This window comes from Bufo bufo, chromosome 2 (genome assembly GCF_905171765.1).
Source record: "Bufo bufo chromosome 2, aBufBuf1.1, whole genome shotgun sequence".
Lineage (NCBI taxonomy): Eukaryota > Metazoa > Chordata > Amphibia > Anura > Bufonidae > Bufo > Bufo bufo.
The window spans coordinates 412865362-412888452 of record NC_053390.1 but is presented as its reverse complement, the minus strand read 5'-3'; the positions used below and the strand labels follow the sequence as shown (position 1 = coordinate 412888452).

Genomic DNA, 23091 nt, shown 5'->3' with positions numbered 1-23091 from the left:
GTTTTAATGTCTCCATGTTCTGACAGCTATAGTTATTTTTGTTTTGTTTAAGTGATTTTCTTATGTAGGGGCTTATTTTTTGCGGGACGAGGTGACTTATTGGTACCATTTTGTGGGACATACGCCTTTTTGATTACTTGGTGTTGCAATTTTTGTGATGCAAGGTGACAAAAAGGTCTTTGACAGTTTTTTTTTATGGTGTTTATCAGACAGGGTGGATCATGTGATGTGATATTTATAGAGCCAGTTGTCACGGACGCGGCAATACCAAATATGTCTATTTTATTTAATTTTGTTCTATTTTTAACTTTTTTTTTTTTTATTACTTAAAATCGGGGATTTATTTTTTTACATGAGAAACCTTATTTTATAAAATGGAAATGGCAAAATGATGAGGGGCACTCCAAATTCAGGAAATAGTAGACAGCGCTATGCGAATAGGTCAAATATTTAATATAATGGACCAATAAAACATATAAGCAGTAAAATCATACATGCAATAAAACAGTATCTCAGGTGAATCTGGACACTGGATGACAAAAGTCCCGGTATATCCTCTAATGACAAATAATGACCATAAATGATTGCAAGGGATGATGATAATGCGTGGATGTCAATCCTAATCTGTGGCCCAGCGGTATGCTCCGATAGGTAAGGATAAAAAGGACAAACTCTTTCAGCCTTCTGCCAGCAATGCTACATGAGCACTCTATAATGTCCCAACAACCGTAGATGTGTCCCGCTTCCCCAGCAGGATAAACAGGTAATAATGACAGTGTCAGATATACTTTACCACACTTCGTCACACGCTGGGCAGTCTGCTCACTTCTCGTGCCGCTGTACCAAACGCGGCGTCCCACGTGGTATGGAGTCTCCAACGTGACTCCTCGGCTTCACAGCGGTACGGTGTCAAGCGCTCAATGCGATCCTGGAGTCCAGCGCATCAAATTAGAAGGTAATGCACAGTAGAAAGTGACTCAAATAGTCCATAAAGGAGCAATAATAGCAGAAATAAGCGAATCCCGTGGATAGGTCCTTGCAGATAGAAAAAGCTCACTGTCCCAACAGAAGTGGGGAAGGGGTGTATACCCTGAAACGCGTCTGGTTCTGTTGGGACAGTGAGCTTTTTCTATCTGCAAGGACCTATCCACGGGATTCGCTTATTTCTGCTATTATTGCTCCTTTATGGACTATTTGAGTCACTTTCTACTGTGCATTACCTTCTAAAATGGATGCGCTGGAGCACGCAATCCAGGATCGCATTGAGCGCTTTACACCGTACCGCTGTGAAGCCGAGGAGTCACGTGAGACGTCACGTTGGAGACTCCATACCACGTGGGACGCCGCGTTTGGTAGAGCGGCACGAGAAATGAGCAGACTGCCCAGCGTGTGACGAAGTGTGGTAAAGTATATCTTGTGTTTTACATTTAGTCGTGAGACTACAGGTTGCCTACTCTTGACGTGCATTTTTTTTTTTTAGATATATTGTTTTGTGATTTTTATTTAGTAAAAAATTAACTTTTATTAGGTTTTTGTTTAATAATTGGTGAAGAACTTATAACTAACCTACTTAAATGGTTTAAAACTTTCAACAGTGGACCTTGACGGTGCTGTACTGGATATAATCGTCTACTAACAGCCGTTTGACAATGGCCACTGTGGCTTTATTTGGCTGGCTATTATTTTACTATATCTGCTGAATTGAATGCTTTGTGTCTGCTAATTTGTAGCAGTTGCTAGCTACATAGTCAGCAGGCTGTTCAGTATTAGTGCATGTTAGCACTGTATTGTGACGTTAGTGGTAGTGCAAATGCTGCCCTAGCTGCCTGCTACCTGTCTTGGTAACTTCAATTCATTCGGTTATGTTCTGATAGCAGCACAGTCCCTTGCTGTGCTGCCTTCTGGTGGCAGTGCAGACAGATGCTAAACTACCAACTTGCTACTCGGTAGCCAGCACTCTCTAACTCGGTCCTCTGATCTAAAATCCTAAACGCTGCCCCCGACATGTTTCGCCATAGATATGGCGTCGTCAGGGGATCGGGCAGTCTATGGAGAGAGTGGCGTTGTGTATTTAAAACCTCCCACTGGTGTGACGCGGTACTTTTCCAGCCAATAGCTATGCTCCTTATTGGGCTTGTCCCTGTTTCTTTTATGATCTTTAATAGGCTGTTTGTATCGCCCGGCTCTGACGTCGGTACTCGCGCGATCTTACTCAGATCAAACACAATATTAAGTGCCTCTACGTGTGCTGGGTATACACCAGTGTAATATTGATGTAAAGTATATCTGACACTGTAATTATTACCTGTTTATCCTGCTGGGGAAGCGGGACACATCTACGGTTGTTGGGACATTATAGAGTGCTCATGTAGCATTGCTGGCAAGAGGCTGAAAGAGTTTGTCCTTTTATCCTTACCTATCGGAGCATACCGCTGGGCCACAGATTAGGATTGACATCCACGCATTATCATCATCCCTTGCAATCATTTATGGTCATTTGTCATTAGAGGATATACCGGGACTTTTGCCATCCAGTGTCCAGATTCACCTGAGATACTGTTTTATTGCATGTATGATTTTACTGCTTAGATGTTTATTTATTGGTCCATTATATTAAATATTTGACCTATTCGCATAGCGCTGTGTACTATTTCCTGAATTTGGAGTGCCCCTCATCACTTTGCATTTTCCATTTTTCTCCTAGACGGTCTGGGTGGACCGAGAGGTGAGCACTAGGGATGAGCGTACCCGAACTGTATAGTTGGGGTTCGTACCGAATTTTGGGGTGTCCGTGACACGGACCCGAACATTTTCGTAAAAGTCTGGGTTCGGTGCTTTCTTGGCGCTTTTTAAAAGGCTGCAAAGCAGCCAATCAACAAGCGTCATACTACTTGCCCCAAGAGGCCATCACAGCCTTGCCTACTATTGGCATGGCTGTGATTGGCCAGTGCAGCATGTGACCCAGCCTCTATATAAGCTTGGGTCACGTAGCGCTGCACGTCACTCTGCCGATTCAAGCATAGGGAGAGGTTGCTGCTGCGACGTTAGGGCGAGATTAGGCAGATTAACTCCTCCAAAAGACTTCATTCTGTGATCGATCTCCAGCTGTGGATCATTGAAGTGCTAATATCGAATTGCTCACTTTTTTTTAGGCTGCCTAGAGCGTTTTTATATCACTTTTTTCTGGGGTGATCAGCGGCCATTTTGTGGCTTGTGGTGCGCCAGCACAAGCTACCACCAAGTGCTTTTAACCATCAATAGTGTGGTTATTTTTTGCTATATCCTACATCAGCTGCAGGCTGAGCCTGTGTCAACGAAGTGCATTTAACCATCAACAGTGTGGTTATTTTTTGGCCATATACTACATCAGCTGCAGGCTGAGCCTGTGTCACCGAAGTGCATTTAACCATCAACAGTGTGGTTATTTTTTGGCCATATACTACATCAGGTGCAGGCTGAGCCTGTGTCACCCAAGTGCATTTAACCATCAACAGTGTGGTTAATTTTTGGCCATATACTACATCAGGTGCAGGCTGAGCCTGTGTCACCCAAGTGCATTTAACCATCAATAGTGTGGTTATTTTTTGGCCATATACTACATCAGGGGCAAGTTGAGCGTGACACCCAGCGCCTAAAAAATGGACCTGACATTTATATTCCTCCAAATCAGTACTGTTTTAGCTGGTCAAGTTATTTGTAGTGACCGTAAAAGCACAGTTTTTGTTCTGGGTTGAAAAACTATTCCCAAATTTGCCATTCTCAAAAATTAGTAGTTTCTGCTATATCAGGCCTACTTTAAATCTATCCCAAAAAGGATATCTTAGATTCAAGGTGCCGATAGTGTCATTCAGAAAAACTTAACACACACGCTACCGTGCAGATACAAGTCTAATTCTGTGATTAAAAGGTATATCTGTCACACAGCGCAAAAAAAATTGGCCTCACATTTCTATTCAACCAAATCTGTACTGTTTTAGCTAGTCAAATTATTTGTAGTGACCGTAAAAGCACAGATTTTGTTCTGGGTTGAAAAACTATTCCCAAATTTGCCATTTTCAAAATTGTGGTGAACGGGAACAATGAGGAAAACATCTAATAAGGGACGCGGACGTGGACATGGCCGTGGTGGTGTTAGTGGACCCTCTGGTGCTGGGAGAGGAAGTGGCCGTTCTGCCACAGCCACACGTCCTAGTGAACCAACTACCTCAGGTCCCAGTAACCAGCAGAATTTACAGCGATATTTGGTGGGGCCCAATGCCGTTCTAAGGATGGTAAGGCCTGAGCAGGTACAGGCATTAGTCAATTGGGTGGCCGACAGTGCATCCAGCACGTTCACATTATCTCCCACCCAGTCTTCTGCAGAAAGCGCACAGATGGCGCATGAAAACCAAGCCCATCAGTCTGTCACATCACCCCCATGCATATCAGGGAAACTGTCTGAGCCTCAAGTTATGCAGCAGTCTATTATGCTGTTTGAAGACTCTGCTGCCAGGGTTTCCCAAGGGCATCCACCTAGCCCTTCCCCAGGGGTGGAAGAGATAGAATGCACTAACGCACAACCACTTATGTTTCCTGATGATGAGGACATGGGAATACCACCTCAGCACGTCTCTGATGATGACGAAACACAGGTGCCAACTGCTGCGTCTTTCTGCAGTGTGCAGACTGAACAGGAGGTCAGGGATCAAGACTGGGTGGAAGACGATGCAGGGGACAATGAGGTCCTAGACCCCACATGGAATGAAGGTCGTGCCACTGACTTTCACAGTTCGGAGAAAGAGGCAGTGGTGAGACCGAGCCAACAGCGTAGCAAAAGAGGGAGCAGTGGGCAAAAATCAGAACACCCGCCGCCAAGAGATTCCACCTGCTACTGACCGCCGCCATCTGGGACCGAGCACCCCAAAGAAAGCTTCAAGGAGTTCCCTGGCATGGCACTTCTTTAAACAATGTGCTGACAACAAGACCCGAGTGGTTTGCACGCTGTGCCATCAGAGCCTGAAGCGAGGCATTAACGTTCTGAACCTTAGCACAACCTGCATGACCAGGCACCTGCATGCAAAGCATGAACTGCAGTGGAGTAAACACCTTAAAAACAAAGAAGTCACTCAGGCTCCCCCTGCTACCTCTTCTGCTGCTGCCGCCGCCTCGGCCTCTTCTGCTGCTGCCGCCGCCTCGGCCTCTTCTGCTGCTGCCGCCGCCTCGGCCTCTTCTGCTGCTGCCGCCGCCTCGGCCTCTTCTGCTGCTGCCGCCGCCTCTGGAGGAACGTTGGCACCTGCCGCCCAGCAAACATGGGATGTACCACCAACACCACCACCTGCGTCACCAAGCATCTCAACCATGTCACACGGCAGCGTTCAGCTCTCCATCTCACAAACATTTGAGAGAAAGCGTAAATTCCCACCCAGCCACCCTCGATCCCTGGCCCTGAATGCCAGCATTTCTAAACTACTGGCCTATGAAATGCTGTCATTTAGGCTGGTGGACACAGACAGCTTCAAACAGCTCATGTCGCTTGCTGTCCCACAGTATGTTGTTCCCAGCCGCCACTACTTCTCCAAGAGAGCCGTGCCTTCCCTGCACAACCAAGTGTCCGATAAAATCAAGTGTGCACTGCGCAACGCCATCTGTGGCAAGGTCCACCTAACCACAGATACGTGGACCAGTAAGCACAGCCAGGGACGCTATATCTCCCTAACTGCACACTGGGTAAATGTAGTGGCGGCTGGGCCCCAGGCGGAGAGCTGTTTGGCGCACGTCCTTCCGCCGCCAAGGATCGCAGGGCAACATTCTTTGCCTCCTGTCTCCTCCTCAGCTTCCTCCTCCTCTTCTTCCACCTGCTCATCCAGTCAGCCACACACCTTCACCACCAACTTCAGCACAGCCCGGGGTAAACGTCAGCAGGCCGTTCTGAAACTCATGTGTTTGGGGGACAGGCCCCACACCGCACAGGAGTTGTGGCGGGGTATAGAACAACAGACCGACGAGTGGTTGCTGCCGGTGAGCCTCAAGCCCGGCCTGGTGGTGTGCGATAATGGGCGAAATCTCGTTGCAGCTCTGGGACTAGCCGGTTTGACGCACATCCCTTGCCTGGCGCATGTGCTGAATTTGGTGGTGCAGAAGTTCATTCGCAACTACCCCGACATGTCAGAGCTGCTGCATAAAGTGCGGGCCGTCTGTTCGCGCTTCCGGCGTTCACACCCTGCTGCTGCACGCCTGTCTGCGCTACAGCGTAACTTCGGCCTTCCCGCTCACCGGCTCATATGCGATGTGCCCACCAGGTGGAACTCCACCTTGCACATGCTGGACAGACTGTGCGAGCAGCAGCAGGCCATAGTGGAGTTTCAGCTGCAGCACGCACGGGTCAGTCGCACTGCGGAACAGCACCACTTCACAACCAATGACTGGGCCTCCATGCGAGACCTGTGTGCCCTGTTGCGCTGTTTCGAGTACTCCACCAACATGGCCAGTGGCGATGACGCCGTTATCAGCGTTACAATACCACTTATATGTCTCCTTGAGAAAACACTTAGGGCGATGATGGAAGAGGAGGTGGCCCAGGAGGAAGAGGGGTCATTTTTAGCACTTTCAGGCCAGTCTCTTCGAAGTGACTCAGAGGGAGGTTTTTTGCAACACCAGAGGCCAGGTACAAATGTGGCCAGACAGGGCCCACTACTGGAGGACGAGGATGATGAGGATGATGAGGATGAAGCATGTTCACAGCGGGGTGGCACCCAAAGCAGCTCGGGCCCATCACTGGTGCGTGGCTGGGGGGGGAAACACAGGACGATGACAATACGCCTACCACAGAGGACAGCTTGTCCTTACCTCTGGGCAGCCTGGCACACATGAGCGACTACATGCTGCAGTGCCTGCGCAACGACAGCAGAGTTGCCCACATTTTAACGTGTGCAGACTACTGGGTTGCCACCCTGCTGGATCCTCGGTACAAAGACAATGTGCCCACCTTACTTCCTACACTGGAGCGTGATAGAAAGATGCGCGAGTACAAGCGCACGTTGGTAGACGCGCTACTGAGAGCATTCCCAAATGTCACAGGGGAACCAGTGGAAGCCCAAGGCGAAGGCAGAGGAGGAGCAAGAGGTCGCCAACGCAGCTGTCACGGCCAGCTCCTCTGAGGGCAGGGTTAGCATGGGAGAGATGTGGAAAAGTTTTGTCACCACGCCACAGCTAACTGCACCACCACCTGATACGGAACGTGTTAGCAGGAGGCAACATTTCACTAACATGGTGGAACAGTACCTGTGCACACCCCTCCACGTACTGACTGATGGTTCGGCCCCATTCAACTTCTGGGTCTCCAAATTGTCCACGTGGCCAGAGCTAGCCTTTTATGCCTTGGAGGTGCTGGCCTGCCCGGCGGCCAGCGTTTTGTCTGAACGTGTATTCAGCACGGCAGGGGGCGTCATTACAGACAAACGCAGCCGCCTGTCTACAGCCAATGTGGACAAGCTGACGTTCATAAAAATGAACCAGGCATAAATCCCACAGGACCTGTCCATCCCTTGTGTAGATTAGACATTAATTACCTCCCCTTAACAATATATTATTGTACTCCAGGGCACTTCCTCATTCAATCCTATTTTTATTTTCATTTTACCATTATATTGCGGGGCAACCCAAAGTTGAATGAACCTCTCCTCTGTCTGGGTGCCGGGGCCTAAATGTGTGACAGTGGCCTGTTCCAGTGGTGGGTGACGTGAAGCCTGATTCTCTGCTATGACATGAAGACTGATTCTGTGCTGACATGAAGCCAGATTCTCTGTTACGGGACCTCTCTCCTCTGTCTGGGTGCCGGGGCCTAAATATGTGACAGTGGCCTGTTCTAGTGGTGGGTGACGTGAAGCCTGATTCTCCGCTATGACATGAAGACTGATTCTGTGCTGACATGAAGACTGATTCTCTGTTACGGGACCGCTCTCCTCTGTCTGGGTGCCGGGGCCTAAATATGTGACAGTGGCCTGTTCCAGTGGTGGGTGACGTGAAGCCTGATTCTCTGCTATGACATGAAGACTGATTCTCTGCTGACATGAAGCCTGAATCTCTGTTACGGGACCTGTCTCCTCTGTCTGGGTGCCGGGGCCTAAATATGTGACAGTGGCCTCTTCCAGTGGTGGGTGACGTGAAGCCTGATTCTCTGCTATGACATGAAGACTGATTCTGTGCTGACATGAAGCCAGATTCTCTGCTATGGCATGAAGAGACTGATTCTCTGCTGACATGAAGCCAGATTCTCTGCTATGTCATGAAGAGACTGATTCTCTGCTGACGTGAAGCCAGATTCTCTGCTATGGCATGAAGAGACTGATTCTCTGCTGACATGAAGCCAGATTCTCTGCTATGTCATGAAGAGACTGATTCTCTGCTGACGTGAAGCCAGATTCTCTGTTATGGGACCTCTCTCCTCTGCCTGGGTCTAAATATGTGACAGTGGCCTGTTCCAGTGGTGGGTGACGTGAAGCCTGATTCTCTGCTATGGGACCTCTGTCCAATTGATATTAGTTAATTTTATTTTATTTTTTTTAAATTCATTTCCCTATCCACATTTGTTTGCAGGGGATTTACCTACATGTTGCTGCCTTTTGCAGCTCTCTAGCTCTTTCCTGGGCTGTTTTACAGCCTTTTTAGTGCCGAAAAGTTCGGGTCCCCATTGACTTCAATGGGGTTCGGGTTCGGGACGAAGTCCGGGTCGGGTTCGGATCCCGAACCCGAACATTTCCGGGAAGTTCGGCCGAACTTCTCGAACCCCGAACATCCAGGTGTTCGCTCAACTCTAGTGAGCACCCTTATCCATTCGTTCTGTAGGAGCAGCCGCTATTCCCATCTTCTTATTTTATAAAACACTTTATATATTTTTTATTTCACACTTTGCATACAAGACCTCTGGGGGACATTTATCGCCATTTTCTTTTTCCACTACTGATTTCTCCTGTAACTGGGGCTGACATAGAAACCCCAGTTACATGGTAAATACAGCCCCTAGAGAAGCTGTACAGCCTCAGTGCATGGCTGATCGTGGTCTATGGAAGACCAGACAGCTCCTGCACTCTCCTGGCCCCTATGGTCACATGACCACCGGGCCAGGACAGGAAGCGCATAGCTTGTTCAGCACTGTGTATGCAGCGATCTACAAGGCAGGGACACCTGGGAACTGTCCTTGCCTTCTCTCTGGGGTGGCTTGCTGTCACTGACAGCGGGCTCCTGATGCAGCAGCTGCACGATTAGTGTGCAGATGCGATCGTTTCAGAACGTCCATTCAGAGAAAAACAACCACTACCCGGATGTTTATAGTCAACGAGCAGATCAGAAGTGGTTAAGCAGCCAGGGTACCTTGCTTTACAGAGGATTTACACTGGACTATTATCAGGACAATAAATGGGAACAAACATTCATAAAATTTCTTGTTTCCAATAATCAGCTTGTATAAAAGGTGTAGCAGATCATCCAATAAAATTTGCAAAATGCTCATTCATCGAGTAAAACCATAGTTTTTGCAACATATTAAATCATCGTTTCTGGGCAGCAGAAGTATTCGCCTGTCCCCATATAATTGAGGTGATTGCCGCATGTAAATGCAGCTCTTCACCTCCACTGACAAGTACGTAGCTATCGTGAATTAACAGTTCCTTCCTAATAACTGCCTGCTCCATCAGTGAGTGTAACTGAAGAGGTTGTCCAGCTACATTTAAAAGTGATATGTAAGAGTTACATTACAGGAAATATAGCATTGTATACATTAGCATTAGAACTATAAGCTACCTCATGCATTTTTCCAAGACTTCCCGAACAAACTGGGGTTTAGGCCTATCCAAGTCCTGTGAAACACAATCTGCCCTGAAATACAAAGATTGTAATAATCAGCAATATTTAAATTTGGAGAGCATACAATATTAACAAAGGAATTTTTTAAACTGGTATGTGTAATCTGAAGATGTCCTATGGTTTAAATTACGTTTTTATGATAAATACATTTAAAGAATTTTTGTTTAATTTCCCATGTCAATAAATGGATTTTTTGTACTCACCGTAAAATCCTTTTCTCGTAGTAGGCATTGGGGAACACAGCACCATGGGTATATTCCCAGCTGCCACTAGGAGGCTGACACTAGAAACAAAAAAGTGTTGGCTCCGCCCAGGTGGGCTATACCCCTTCGCAAGAGCCGAGATACACCAGTCGGTACAAAAGCAGTAGGAACGCCACACACCTGAACAAACAGAAACTGAACGCCAACAAGTCTTCAACTGGGGAACCCAACGACCACAAATCGCCGGGACCACAACAAGAAGAAACTCAATAAGAAAATGGGCGGGATCTGTGTCCCCCAATGCCTACTACGAGAAAAGGATTTTACGGTGAGTACAAAAAATCAATTTTTCTCGTGCATGGCATTGGGGGACACAGCACCATGGGACGTCCCAAAGCAGTCCCTGAGGGAGGGAAGAACGACGCCATGTCGCCAATCTAAAGCACAGCTGCTTGCAGAACCTTGCGCCCCAGGCTAGCGTCAGCGGAAGCCAGAGAATGAATGTGGTAAAACTTAGAGAAAGTGTGAACTGACGCCCAGGTGGCGGCCCGGCAGACCTGGGAAGCAGATGCCTGATGACGCACCGCCCAGGAAGCCCCAACTGCCCTAGTCGAATGAGCGGTCAACCTGGAAGGGGGAGCACGGCCCTTTGCGATATAGGCCTCCTTGACAGCCGACCGAACCCAGCGAGAGATGGTGGCCTTGGAGGCAGGCAAACCCCTACGAGGACCCGAACAACATCAAGGCAATGGAGGGATTTCTCCCTAGGGTGAGAAGGATTAGGGCAGAAAGAGGGAAGGACGATCTCTTCATTGATATGAAACGACGAAACCACCTTTGGAAGAAAAGAGGGAACGGGACGCAACACCACCTTGTCCTGATGGAAAACCAGGAAAGGCGAACGGCAAGAAAGCGCCGCCAGTTCGGAAACCCGGCGGATGGAGGTGACTGCCACTAAGAAGGCCACCTTGAACGAGACAAATGACAGAGATATCTCTGCCAAAGGCTCGAAGGGAGAAGACTGAAGGGCGTCAAGGACGAGATTCAGGTCCCACGGCTTCACTGGAAAACGAAAGGGAGGGGCTCGGCGAGCGACACCCTGTAGAAAAGTCCTAACCTGAGCCCGCGAGGCCACGGGACGTTGGAAAAGGACTGAGAGGGCCAAAATCTGTCCTCTGAGAGAAGCAAGGCGAAGACCCTTCTCAAAACCGGCCTGAAGGAAGGCCAGAACGTTAGGGACGGAGAAATGGAGAGGGCGGAAACGCCCAGACTCGCACCAGGCAAAATACGCTCTCCAGGTCCGGTAGTAAATACGGGCTGACTGGGGTTTGCGAGCGTGAAGCATCGTCTTAATGACAGAATCCGAGAGGCCACGGGACTTCAAGACCGCGGTCTCAACGGCCACGCCGTCAAACGAAGCTGAGGTAAATTCGGGTGGTACAGAGGGCCCTGAGAAAGGAGATCGTGGCGCAGAGGTAGTCGCCACGGGACGTCGGCGAGCAGAAACACTAGATCTGCGTACCACGCCCTGCGGGGCCAATCCGGAGCCACCAGGATTGCCGAAACCCGGGCTGCCTTGAGACGCTTGAGCACTCGGGGCAGGAGGGGAATGGGGGGGGGGGAACAGGTACAGAAGGTTGAACTGAGACCAAGGCAGAACTAGGGCGTCTACCGCGAAAGCCTGAGGGTCTCTGGACCGCGCGACATAGCGCGGGATCCTGTGGTTGAGACGCGACGCGAAAAGATCCACGTCCGGAGTTCCCCATCGGTGACAAAGTTGGAGGAACACCTCTGGGTGTAGAGACCATTCGCCCGGGTCGACTAGCTGACGACTGAGGAAGTCTGCCGCCCAATTGTCGACCCCGGGAATGTGTACCGCGGAGAGGACGGGAACGTGGGTCTCCGCCCAGCGCAGGATATGGGAGGCTTCCTGCAAGGCCACCACGCTCCTGGTGCCCCCTTGGTGGTTCAGATAAGCCACGGCGGTGGAATTGTCTGTTTGAACCCGGACCGGGAGACCGCGAAGACGTGGGGTCCAGTGAGACAGTGCCAGGAAAATTGCCCTGAGCTCGAGCACATTTATCTGCAGGGAGGACTCCTGAGCAGACCAAAGACCCTGGACTGTGAGAGAGTCGAGGACCGCTCCCCAACCCGAGAGGCTGGCGTCCGTCGTGATCACCCGCCAACTGGGGGGAAGAAAGGAACGGCCCAGGGACACCGTCCGAGGAAGCAGCCACCAGGAGAGGTCCTGGCGAAGCTGGAGAGGGAGACGAACCAGGCGATCGAGACCTGCCTGGGACTTGTCCCACCTGGATAGGAGAAACAACTGAAGGTTCCGAGAGTGGAATTGGGAATAGGGAATGGCTTCGAAGGAAGCCACCATCCTCCCCAGGACGCGCATACACGTCCTGATAGTCAAGGTGGACGGGCCGCGGAGAAGCGTCACCCCCGCCTGAAGGGAGGCAATCTTCTCTGAAGGATAGGGGACGTCAGAGGCCTTGGTAAGATGAAGGCGCCGATCAGGATGACGCCACTCCTTAGCCAGAAGCGCGTCCAGATCCTCGTGATTCGGGAAGACCACAGTGGAACGTCTAGCCCGGCGGAAGGACACCGACTCCAGGGAGGAGGAGGAGGGAACGTCCTGCACATGGAGCGCGTCACGGACGGCTTTGATGAGGTCCTGAATGGCCGCAGACATCGCCGAGCACCGCTCTGATTCAGAAGCGGAGGAGTCCCCAGGAACGGCGGAAGCGGCTGAAGAAGAAATTTCGCCCGACTCAGACCTAACCGGGGAGTGATCCGGGGTAGCTGAGGAAGAATGGGACCCGGCCGAGGCTGTGCGAGGTCGCTTGCTGGACCTCGTACCAGAGCGGGAACGGACTTCCCCGGGGGGGGGTCCCTGCCCGAGGCGGCCGCAATCTGAGCGGGCAAGCGGTCCAAGGACTGCGCTAGGGATTGGGAGAGGCTGGCAAGGTTACCTATGCCCTGGGATAGGGTAGCAGCCCATTCCGGAAGGACCGACAAAGAGGGGGCCGCAGGAGCGGACTGGGTGGGCCTGGGGGGAAGGCACTGCACGCAGAGAGAGGAAGACTGACCACATGGGAACTTCCTATTACACACAGAACAGGCGTAATGAGTGGAAATGGCGGCAGGGGGAGTGGGGGCCCGACCAGAAGAAGACATGAGGGCGGTATGGAGGAGCCTGCAAAGCAAAAAAGAGTCAGCCAGAGGCTGCCTACCAGACCCAAGGTGCTGTGTCCCACAGAAGCACGTCCAGAGAGCCGAGTCGCAGGAGAAGCTGTAAGATGCGACAGCTGCAGGCAGGACAGGAGCCGGTAGTAGAGGAAGACACCCCCCCCCCCAGCAGCCCGCGCTGGTGCTGGATTGGTAAGAGAAAGCGCGCCTCCCAGGGCGCCACCCACAGAGGGGAGGGAGAGGCGAAAAACCCGGGAAGGCAGAAGGCGGAGACGGAGCTCCGCCCCACGTGACCTGCGGCCTAGGCTGAAGAAAAGCCGGGGCCTAGAGTAGAAAAAAGCTGCCGGAAACGGACGCCCGCGATCGCGGTAACGCCCGGAGGCAGCAGCAGAAGCGGGGACGCAGCGCCGATGCGGGGGCCCGGAAGGCCAGGTAGGAGCAGGAGGAAACCAGTTAGAACGGGAAAGAGCCGATAGAGCAGAGCCGGCCGACTTAAAGGGCCAGACCCTAGAAACGAGGGTGCCCCAAAAAGTTTTCCCCCACGCAGAAAAGATCCCCAGGCAAGCGTGCAGTGTCCCCTAAGTTGGAGGAACACCTCCAGACCCAAGCGCTAAACTAAAAAGGGGGCCAGGACACAAGGAGACACAGACGCAGCAATGACAACCCCCTCGGCGGACTCAACACGGGAGCCGTGGGTCCGCCGGAATTCCTCTGCGGAAGCAGATAAGTGGGGACTGGGTGGCTGCTGGGTACCTGAGTACGCGCCCGCAGGGGGGCAACTAAAGTGGAACACGATGGAGCCACCCCTGCATCAGGAAGAAACCTGTAGAAAAAAAGAGAAAAAATAGAGCAAAATAAAAAATAAAATTAGCAGGATGACCTGCAAAAACAGGTCATGTCTGCCTCCTACGGACACTAGAACTAGACTGGTGTATCTCGGCTCTTGCAGAGGGGTATAGCCCACCTGGGCGGAGCCAACACTTTTTTGTTTCTAGTGTCAGCCTCCTAGTGGCAGCTGGGCATATACCCATGGTGCTGTGTCCCCCAATGCCACGCACGAGAAATGTATTTTTAAAGAGGACCCGTCATTACAAAATGCAATGCAACCTGCAGGCAGCATGTTACAGAGCAGATTGATGTATAGTTCTGTCTTTTACAGGCTAGGGAAGCATTAAAGCCCGCCCATTAGTGCGGGTGATGTCAACAGGAACTCTGCTAGGCTGAAGCCACCTAGCAGAGACCCAGTACATCATCGAATCTGCCTAAAAAGCCCTTGGCCTGCGCGATTCAGAACAGGACAAGGGAGAGCATTGGAGCATGAAATGCTCTGCTGCTCATCTCAGAGGGGCTGCCTGGGTGACCCAGCGGATATGTCCTGGTTCAGCTTTGAACTCGGACAACCCCTTTAATACAAGGCACTTACCTTGTCAATATGTCCATATTACTAATACATTAGTAAGTCGTCTTGTATTAACTTTCTCTACATGATAAACGCCATTTTCTGAAGTGACAACCCCTTTACTTCAACTATAGAGTCTGCAGTATGGTTTCCAGAGATCAGAATAAGGGTCCATTCACACGTACGTGTGTGTTTTGCGGATCTACAAATCACTGACATCGGCGATGTGCGTTCCGCATTTTGCTGACCACACATCGCTGGTACTTAACAGAAAATACAATTGCGGACAAGAATAGGACATGTTCTATTTTTTTCGGGAACGTTATTGCGGACCCGGAAGTGCGGATCCGCAATTCCGGATCCGAGCAGCAAATCGTGCTGCCCCATAGAAATGAATGGGTCCGCAATTCCATTCCGCCAAATGCGGAATGAAATTGCAGACGTGTGAATGGACCCTTAGTGTGAAAGATTTGCTACCATAACTATATATGCATTCTGCTTGTCAACTGTATGATCAGCACTATGAAGGACAGATCACTGGCCCCATTTTTTTTATTATAAAGCACTTACCAATCTTCCCAATTCCATCTAAACTGAAAGTTACTAAGGTGGTGGGAAAACCAATTTACGAACCTGGAAGAGAAGTAAAAGTTACATATTACTTATAAAAAACATTTCAAAATGGTCAGTAAATTCACATTTAACTCAAGCAGGTTTACAGAACTAATACAGCAGTACACTTTATTGCTGTAACACCAATCAAAAGTATAAGACATAAAATCAGCTGCAGGAATTCTAAAACAACCACCCTTACCCCCTACTAAATCTCCTGCTGCTACAGCGCCAAACACTACTTTGGCACATGATTGCTGCAGCCAGTCACGAGCCTCTGTGGCAATCCTACCATGTGACCACTGGGGGTCAATTATTGGCTGCAGTAGTCACATAAAAGACCAGCTGAGACCACTGGAGCAGCGGGGGTTAACCCCTTCCTGACACATTTTTCATGTTTACTATTCCCTGTCTTCCATGAGCAATAACTTTATTTTTCTGTTCACAGAGGCAAAAGTTGTATTTTCGAATGGCATCACTTAATATTCCATATGATGTAGCGGGAAAATGAAAAAAAATGTATATAAAAATCTAAAAAGGAGAGGAATTGGAAGAAAAGTGCAATTCCTCTACTGTTTTGGTTTCATTTATATAGCTTTCCCTATGTGGTAAAACTGACCCGTTCCATTCATTCTGTGGGTCAGTACGATTACAGCGATACCACATTTTTATAGTTTTACTATGTTTTAACACGGCTTATAAAACCAATAAACTTTTTATACTTTCATCTAGAGAGCTGTGTAAGGGCTCACTTATGGATACCATTTTGTGGTATTTATGAATTTTTTATCACTTTTTAGTCAATTTTTTGGGGAAGGTAAAAAGACTAAAAATGGCAAGTCAGCCATTTTAATTTTTTTTCCTGGCATCATGCTGTTCACCACACTGGGTAAATACTTTAATATTTTAATAGCTTGGGCATTTTCAGATGTGGCGATACCAAAGGTCTTAATTTTTTTCACTGTTTATTTTTATTTGTAAAATGGGGTGACAGTTATTATATATTTTTTTTAAGCCCCCTAGGGTGCTTCAAACATGCAATCATTAGATCACTTATACCATACACTGCAATGTTTGTCCATCACAGATAATAGAAACATGGTAATTTTCTCTAAGCCCTGCCACAGACAGGGCTCAATAGAAACTGTGGCAGGCCTAGGAGCCTTCAGAGGGCCACAGGCTGCCAAAGCAACCAAAAGGCTACCGCAATTTTATCTCAAGGAGGGCAGTTATCAATAAAAACCTGCCTGTGCTGGAGTGAGATGCACATAGTTTATTAGGGGGCAGATGTACATCTCTGCCCCTCTGTGTGCCAGAAACTGAAATCTACGTCAGCTAGGGGTGGTGTAGATCTGAGCTATAACTCACGTCAGTTTCTGGTGTAAGTTATAGTAAATACAGTGGGAGCCCTGCTCCCTTTACTAAGCACCACCTTGAAAAGTGGCAAACTTAAAGTCTCAAATATGTTGTGCTCCATAATATGTGACTTTTTAAAGCTATAATGGATTTTTCTAAAACAAAATGCGTGAAATACCAAATTGTGACAACATTTGCAACAAATTCTAGCAGAATTCACAATTATAAATATGAGTCATTGTTAAACATATTTCATAGTTCAATAATTGCACACTTCTGTGGTAAGATATTAGGAGTGAATTACCTGTCAATGCAAGTTACATTCATTGTATCCAAGCGAGTGTACAACATTTCAGTAGCTTGGGCAAGCTGTTTTGATCATTAAGGAATTTAGACAATAAGCCATTTGTAAAATAAAGCATATTAGTCAAATCTTAAAACTGAGCATAAATGCACAGCACAGTTTGTGTACGATACATATTCTCTAAATATTTGGCACATTTATGCGATAAGCTGACAAGATATGAACCCAAGTATATACAAGAAATATCTATAAAAAAAAAAAGACTCAGACAACTGCACTTTAAAAGGATACCACTTGCGGCAAGGATCCTGGTTGTAGCTTGCAAAGCTCAATTAACAATGTTGTGTACATGACATCTATATGTGGTGGAACTGGAATCTGAAACAACTGTCCAAAGATCACCTACACCAAGAAATAAAAAGTAATGTGTACATTAGAACAAATGCACATTGAACTGACTGCTATACACAGGGTTACATTGTCTTTTTGTAGCTTTTTATATCCCAACCTATATAACTTGTCAATGCTGAAAGTAAATTAAAATAAAGGGGGGTGGGAAGGAATAATTATTATTATTATTAATTTCTTCCAAAAGGACATACCTCCACAATATGATAGTTCAAGGGGATCTTATTCTTTCCAGGGTAGCTGAGAAGCTGTGCAGCACTAAAAGGAAAAACAAAGTCTTGTTAGAAAAGAGCCACAAAGAATTTTCACCATTGTGTCAGAATTAAAGGGGTTGTCTCATCTCAGACAATAGGGACATATCGCTAGGATATGCCCCTATTGTCTGATGGGTGTGGGACCCGCACCCATCTCCAAAACGGAACCCCGCAAAATGGTGGCTGGAGGACTCCAGTCCGGCCAACCACCAAGCGCTCTCTCCATAGAGGTGAATAGGAGCCCACTGCTCCCATTTATTTCTATGGGCCGATAGAAATAGCCGAGCCAGTGCTCGGCTATTTTCGGCGGCCCCAATGAATAGAGGGTGGCTGCGCATGCACAGTGCGTCCTCCACCACTTTCAGGGCTCTGTTCTCGATGTAGGTGTAGTCCCAACGGTGGGACCCGCAACTGTCAGACAATGGGGGCATATCCTAGCAATATGCCCCCATTGTCCGAGAGGAGACAACCCCTTTAAAAGGCAATTGCCCCCATTTTGTGTCTGGTTTTAAGAGATTAATACCCAGCTACTATGAGTTGGTAAGTCAAAGGACCTAATTTCTCACAGACCAGTGGCACATGCCAGTCCATGATGACCCTGTGCTCGCCATGAGTTAGAGACAGCATCTGGCAGTTCATGTGCCTGTACGGATGTCTACGCCAGCCTCTGGCTGGTATAGATTTCTGTGTTTTTTTACACCAGAAAAATGAAGTAAAAGATGACAAATGTGGTTGGCACACTAACCCGGACCCTCCCTTACCATGCCCCCTTTTCAGGAAAGTGGCAAAGGCGTTGGAAAAGTGCCACTTAGCAAAACTTTTGCGCAAGTGGTGTTTAAAAAGTCGCAAAACTAGTGGAACGAAATTTTGGTCAGCAATTTCTATGATCGAGCCGACACCAGTTTAGACAATATTAATGGACATGTTAGTTTATTGTTGACTTCACAGAAATTAGGTTTGCCCCAATGATGACACTGTCATTAGTCTAGCTAATCTCAGAGTGATCTTTCTTTTTACTTTGTGAGAAAGGTTTGCTGTGGCAGTGCCAAGACAGCACACATGGTATCGATTTCTCTTTTTGGCCTGCCTTTCCAATGTATAAATGTTGAGTTTTGAGTAACAAAAGGATCGCTAACTTAAAAACAAAAAAAAAAAATAAAACAAAAAAAAAAAAAAAAAAAACACATCTTTTGATATGTCATGGAGACATAACAAAAGTTTAGATTGTTGGGGGTCTGAGCGCTGAGACCCCACTGATCCCTAGAACAAGGGAATATGGGCCCCTCTTGATTCTATCCTCATCAGCTAAGAAAGAGCAGGCTATGAACACTTCTCTCCCCTCATTCTAGAGATCAGTGGGGTCTCAGCACTCAGACCCCCACCAGTCTAAACTTTTAATGTCTCTATGACATATCAAAAGTTTTTTGAAAACTTAGTTACCTTTTAAGGCTAGTTTCAGAAGAGCATGTACTGTGTGGAAATCACACTCCGGGTGTGAGCGCGATTCCCCATTATGGACACGGCTTGTTTCTCAGGAGAGCATGGCATTAAATGGATTTATAGTGCTATGCATCTCTGCATGACCTTACTTCTACAGAATAATACTGCCATAATGCTTTCAGTATAATTCAGTAGATACAGGTCATGCAGAGACACAAAGTATTATAAATCATTATTATAACGTAGAAACGAGCAGTGTTCAAAACGGGATATCACGCTCACACAGAGCACGATCTCCGCACAGGACACGCTAGTTTCAAAGAGCCCTTAAACTGACGTGAAGGCCGTTGCCTTGACTATAACAGGCTTATAAGAAAACATTTTTCATTCTTTTCAAAGCCGTTTACAAAAAGAAAGCAGACGTTTAACTGATTGCTGTGGGTAACAAAGGTCACTTTTCTGTGGAGCAGCTTTGATTCTTAGCTCAATAGGTCTAATGGATTCTCTGATACTGTATCCATTTTATCAGGTAGTAGGCTGCAAGCCACCATAAGGCTGGTGTCACACTACATATTTTTGGGGCAAAAAAAAAAAAGCCATAAAATTTGTGCATTTATCTTTACATGCATTTTGGGGAATGGCTTTTTTTAGTCAACGTTTTTCTGGCATTTTTCCTCCTACAGCACAGTCTACACACACACACACACACACACACCATAGCCAGAGTATGCTGCACTTAAAAAAACATACCGTATATATTTTTTAGGCCAAAATCAGAAGTAGGTTGGAATGGAACGAAAAATATAATGCACTTCTGACTGTGGCTCAAAAAACTGCATACAAATGGCTACAAAAAGATGTATGTATGTGACACTGTCCATAAAGTTAAAAAAAAAACTGACAGCCCACATTTTTCATACTTACAGTAACACTATTACGATACTTTTTCTAGTTATTATAATACCCATATGGAAATCTTGTAATGTAGACAGGACACTAGGAGGACGCTTCTGATTAGCAAAGTGTTTAATGACAAAGAAAAAAAAGCATTGAGAAGGCCCTTCTAGCAGCGCTTAACTTACAGGGAAAGGAGAATCAGGCATGTTGCATAACTAATACACAGTGAATGGCAGGTTACATCCCTGGCCTCAGCTATAAAACCCAGCATCAGAGATGCAAAAAATAAATAAAAAATTACCTACCTAAAACCATCAACGGAAAAATTAGATTTTTGTAAAACTTACAAGTAAAATCTCTCCTCGCTCTTCATTGGGGACACCGGAATCGTGGGTGCAGCTATGTCCTCTAGGAGGCGTTGACACTAGGTAAAAGCTGTTATAGCTTCCAGGGGGAGGAGCTACCACCTCCAGCCTGGAGAGAGAGCTTCAGTTTGTGTACGAGCAGTAGGAGAAGCAAGCCAACCAACGAAAAAACATGGAACACCAACCATGCCAAGGACCCAACGGGGTTCTAACCAGAACAGCCACAAATGTGGCCAAACAACAATACTGGGTGGGTGCTGTGTCCCCCAATGAAGATCGAGAAAGATTTTACTGGCAAGTTTTACAAAAATTTGTCGCCCATATTCATTGGGGGACACAGGAACCGTGGGACGTCCAAAAGCAGTACACAGGGAGGGAGAAAAAAAAAAAATTAATAAATAAACAAACACAGACCCATGGAAGCAAGCGTCCCTGCAGGTATCTAAGAAACTGCCACCTGCAAGACCATGTGACCCAAGGCAGCGTCCGCCGATGCATAAGTATGCACCTGGTAAAATTTTGTGAATGTGTGTAAGGAGGACCAAGAAGCCGACTTAAACACCTGTGCAGCCGAAGCGCGATTCCTCCGAGCCCAAGATGCGCCCACCACTCTGGTAGAGTGAGCCGTGACACCGAAGGGCAGAACCCTGCCCCGGGCACGGTATGCCTCCGCAATTGCAGCCTGAATCCAATGTGCGATTGCCACCTTGGAGGCAGCCAATCCCTTGCGAGGACCCTCCGGAATGACAAAAAGGGAGTCCGTACACCGGACGGGAAGAACTAAGGGCCAGACCAAGGTCCAACCCCGATTGTAGAAAGGACAGGACCGTGGGGAGAGAAAAACAAAGTGGGGGAATGTTCTGGCTTTCACAGAAACCCAGGAAGGACCTCCAGGTCCTGTAATAGATCCTGGACGATGCAGGCTTCCTGGCCTGAATCATAGTGCGGATGACATCCGCCAACAACCCTCTTTGCGTCAGAATGGCGGTTTCAATAGCCACACCGTCAAACGAAGAGACCTTAAATGCTGATGGAAGACCAGTCCCTGCGAAAGAAGGTGGTCTCTGAGTGGCAGTGACCAAGGGACGTCTCCTATAAGGAGAACGAGGTCTGCACACCAGGCGCGACGGGGTCAATCTGGGGCTACTAGGATCGTTGGAATGCCCTCCATGATTTTCCGTAGAACCCTGGGTAGGAGGGGGAAACACGTAAAGGAGGGAGAACCCCTGCCAAGGGGAGATCAGGGCGTCCACGCCACAATCTTCCGGATCTCTTGATCGGGAGAGGAAGGTGGGAAGTTTCCGATGGAGTCTTGAGGCCATCAAGTCCACGTCCGGGCGACCCCAACGTAGACATATCGCCTCGAACACCTCCGAGTGGAGGGACCACTCGCCCGGATCTATTGTCGCCCTGCTGAGGAAGTCCGCAGTCCAGTCCTCCACACCCGGGATGTAGATTTCTGAAATTGCCGGTACGTGAGCCTCCGCCCACTGTAAGATTTTGGCAGGTGGTTGATGTGCGACACCGCTGTGGCGTTGCCCGACTGGACTCTGACCGGGCGACCCCTCAGAAGAATTGCCCTGAGCTCCAGGACATTGATGGGAAGCTTGGACTCCAACCGAGACCATGTGCCTTGGACTGTCCTGGGAGGGAACACTCATCCCCAACCTTGCAGACTGGAGTCTGTGATAACAACCGTCCAGGATATTGGAAGGAAGGACCTTCCCAGAACTGGAACCGAAAGCCACCAACAGAGGGACGACCTCACTTGAGGAGAGAGGAGGATGGGATAGTCCAGACTCTAGGACGATTTGTCCCAGGAAGACAGGATCGCCCTTTGGAACGTGCGAGTGTGGAACTGGGCAAAGCGAATCGCCTCGAAACAGGCGACCATCTTCCCTAACGTTTTCATGCAGAGGCGAATGGACGGAAGCCTGCAGTTGAGAAGAACCCTCACCGAGCGGTGTAAGGCCAGTCGCTTGTCTGGAGGAAGGCAAACTTGTGCCGCTTCCGTGTCCAAAAGCATACCCAGAAAGACCAGTTGTCTGGAGGGATTCAGAGATGACTTCTGAAGATTGACCAGCCACCCGAAACGTGCAAGGGCTTCCAGCGTGATCTTTACGCTGCTCGACGCCTGAGCGAAAGAGGGAGCCTTGATGAGGATGTTGTCCAGATAAGGCATAAGGAAGATGCCTCTGGAACAGAGCAGGGCGAGAAGAGAGGCAAGAATTTTTGTGAAGATCCAAGGCGCAGTCGCCAGCCCTAACAGGAGGGCGACAAACTGGTAATGATAGTCTCCAATTGCAAACCTCAGGAAGCGCTGATGACTCCGCGCGATGGGGACGTGAAGGTATGCGTCCTGGATATCTACAGCCAAAAGGAATTCCCCCATTTTTGGAGAAACAGTTACCGAACGAAGGGATTCCATCCGAAAACGCTTTGAGGTCCAGGATTGGGTGCACAGAGCCCTCCTTTTCGGGACCACAAAAAGGTTAGAGTAGAACCCCTTGAATCTCTCTGCTGGGGGAACAGGAGAGACGACTCCTCGGTCCAGGAGGGACTGAATGGCCTGGGAGAAGGCGGCAGCCCACTCAGGGTCCCGTGGAGGACGGGATTGAAAAAACCTGTCTGGGGGGAGGGACGAGAACTCGATCGCGTATCCTGAGGATACTATCTAGAGTGCCCAAGTGTCGGAGACGTGGGTCCACCAGACGTCCTGGAAGAGGAGGAGGCGCACCTTCAGGCTGAGGGTTGCTTAGCCGCGGAAGGTCGAGCGGCCCGAGTCCTGGGACAGCTGTGCCCGAAAGGATGGCTTTTA

The 23091-nt window shown here is 48.5% G+C and overlaps 1 protein-coding gene across 1 annotated transcript in view; it reads right to left on the bottom strand.

Moving 5' to 3' along the window:
* The window catches only part of NCBP1 (nuclear cap binding protein subunit 1), a 76117-nt gene that overhangs the window by 32201 nt on the left and 20825 nt on the right, over positions 1 to 23091 (bottom strand). Inside the window, exons 10-14 of the mRNA XM_040417287.1 lie at positions 17512 to 17575; positions 17201 to 17311; positions 16910 to 16974; positions 15208 to 15270; positions 9778 to 9852 (exon numbers count right to left, since the gene is read on the bottom strand). Of these exons, the coding sequence (XP_040273221.1) occupies positions 9778 to 9852; positions 15208 to 15270; positions 16910 to 16974; positions 17201 to 17311; positions 17512 to 17575 (378 nt within the window). The remainder of the gene's footprint in view (positions 1 to 9777; positions 9853 to 15207; positions 15271 to 16909; positions 16975 to 17200; positions 17312 to 17511; positions 17576 to 23091) is intronic.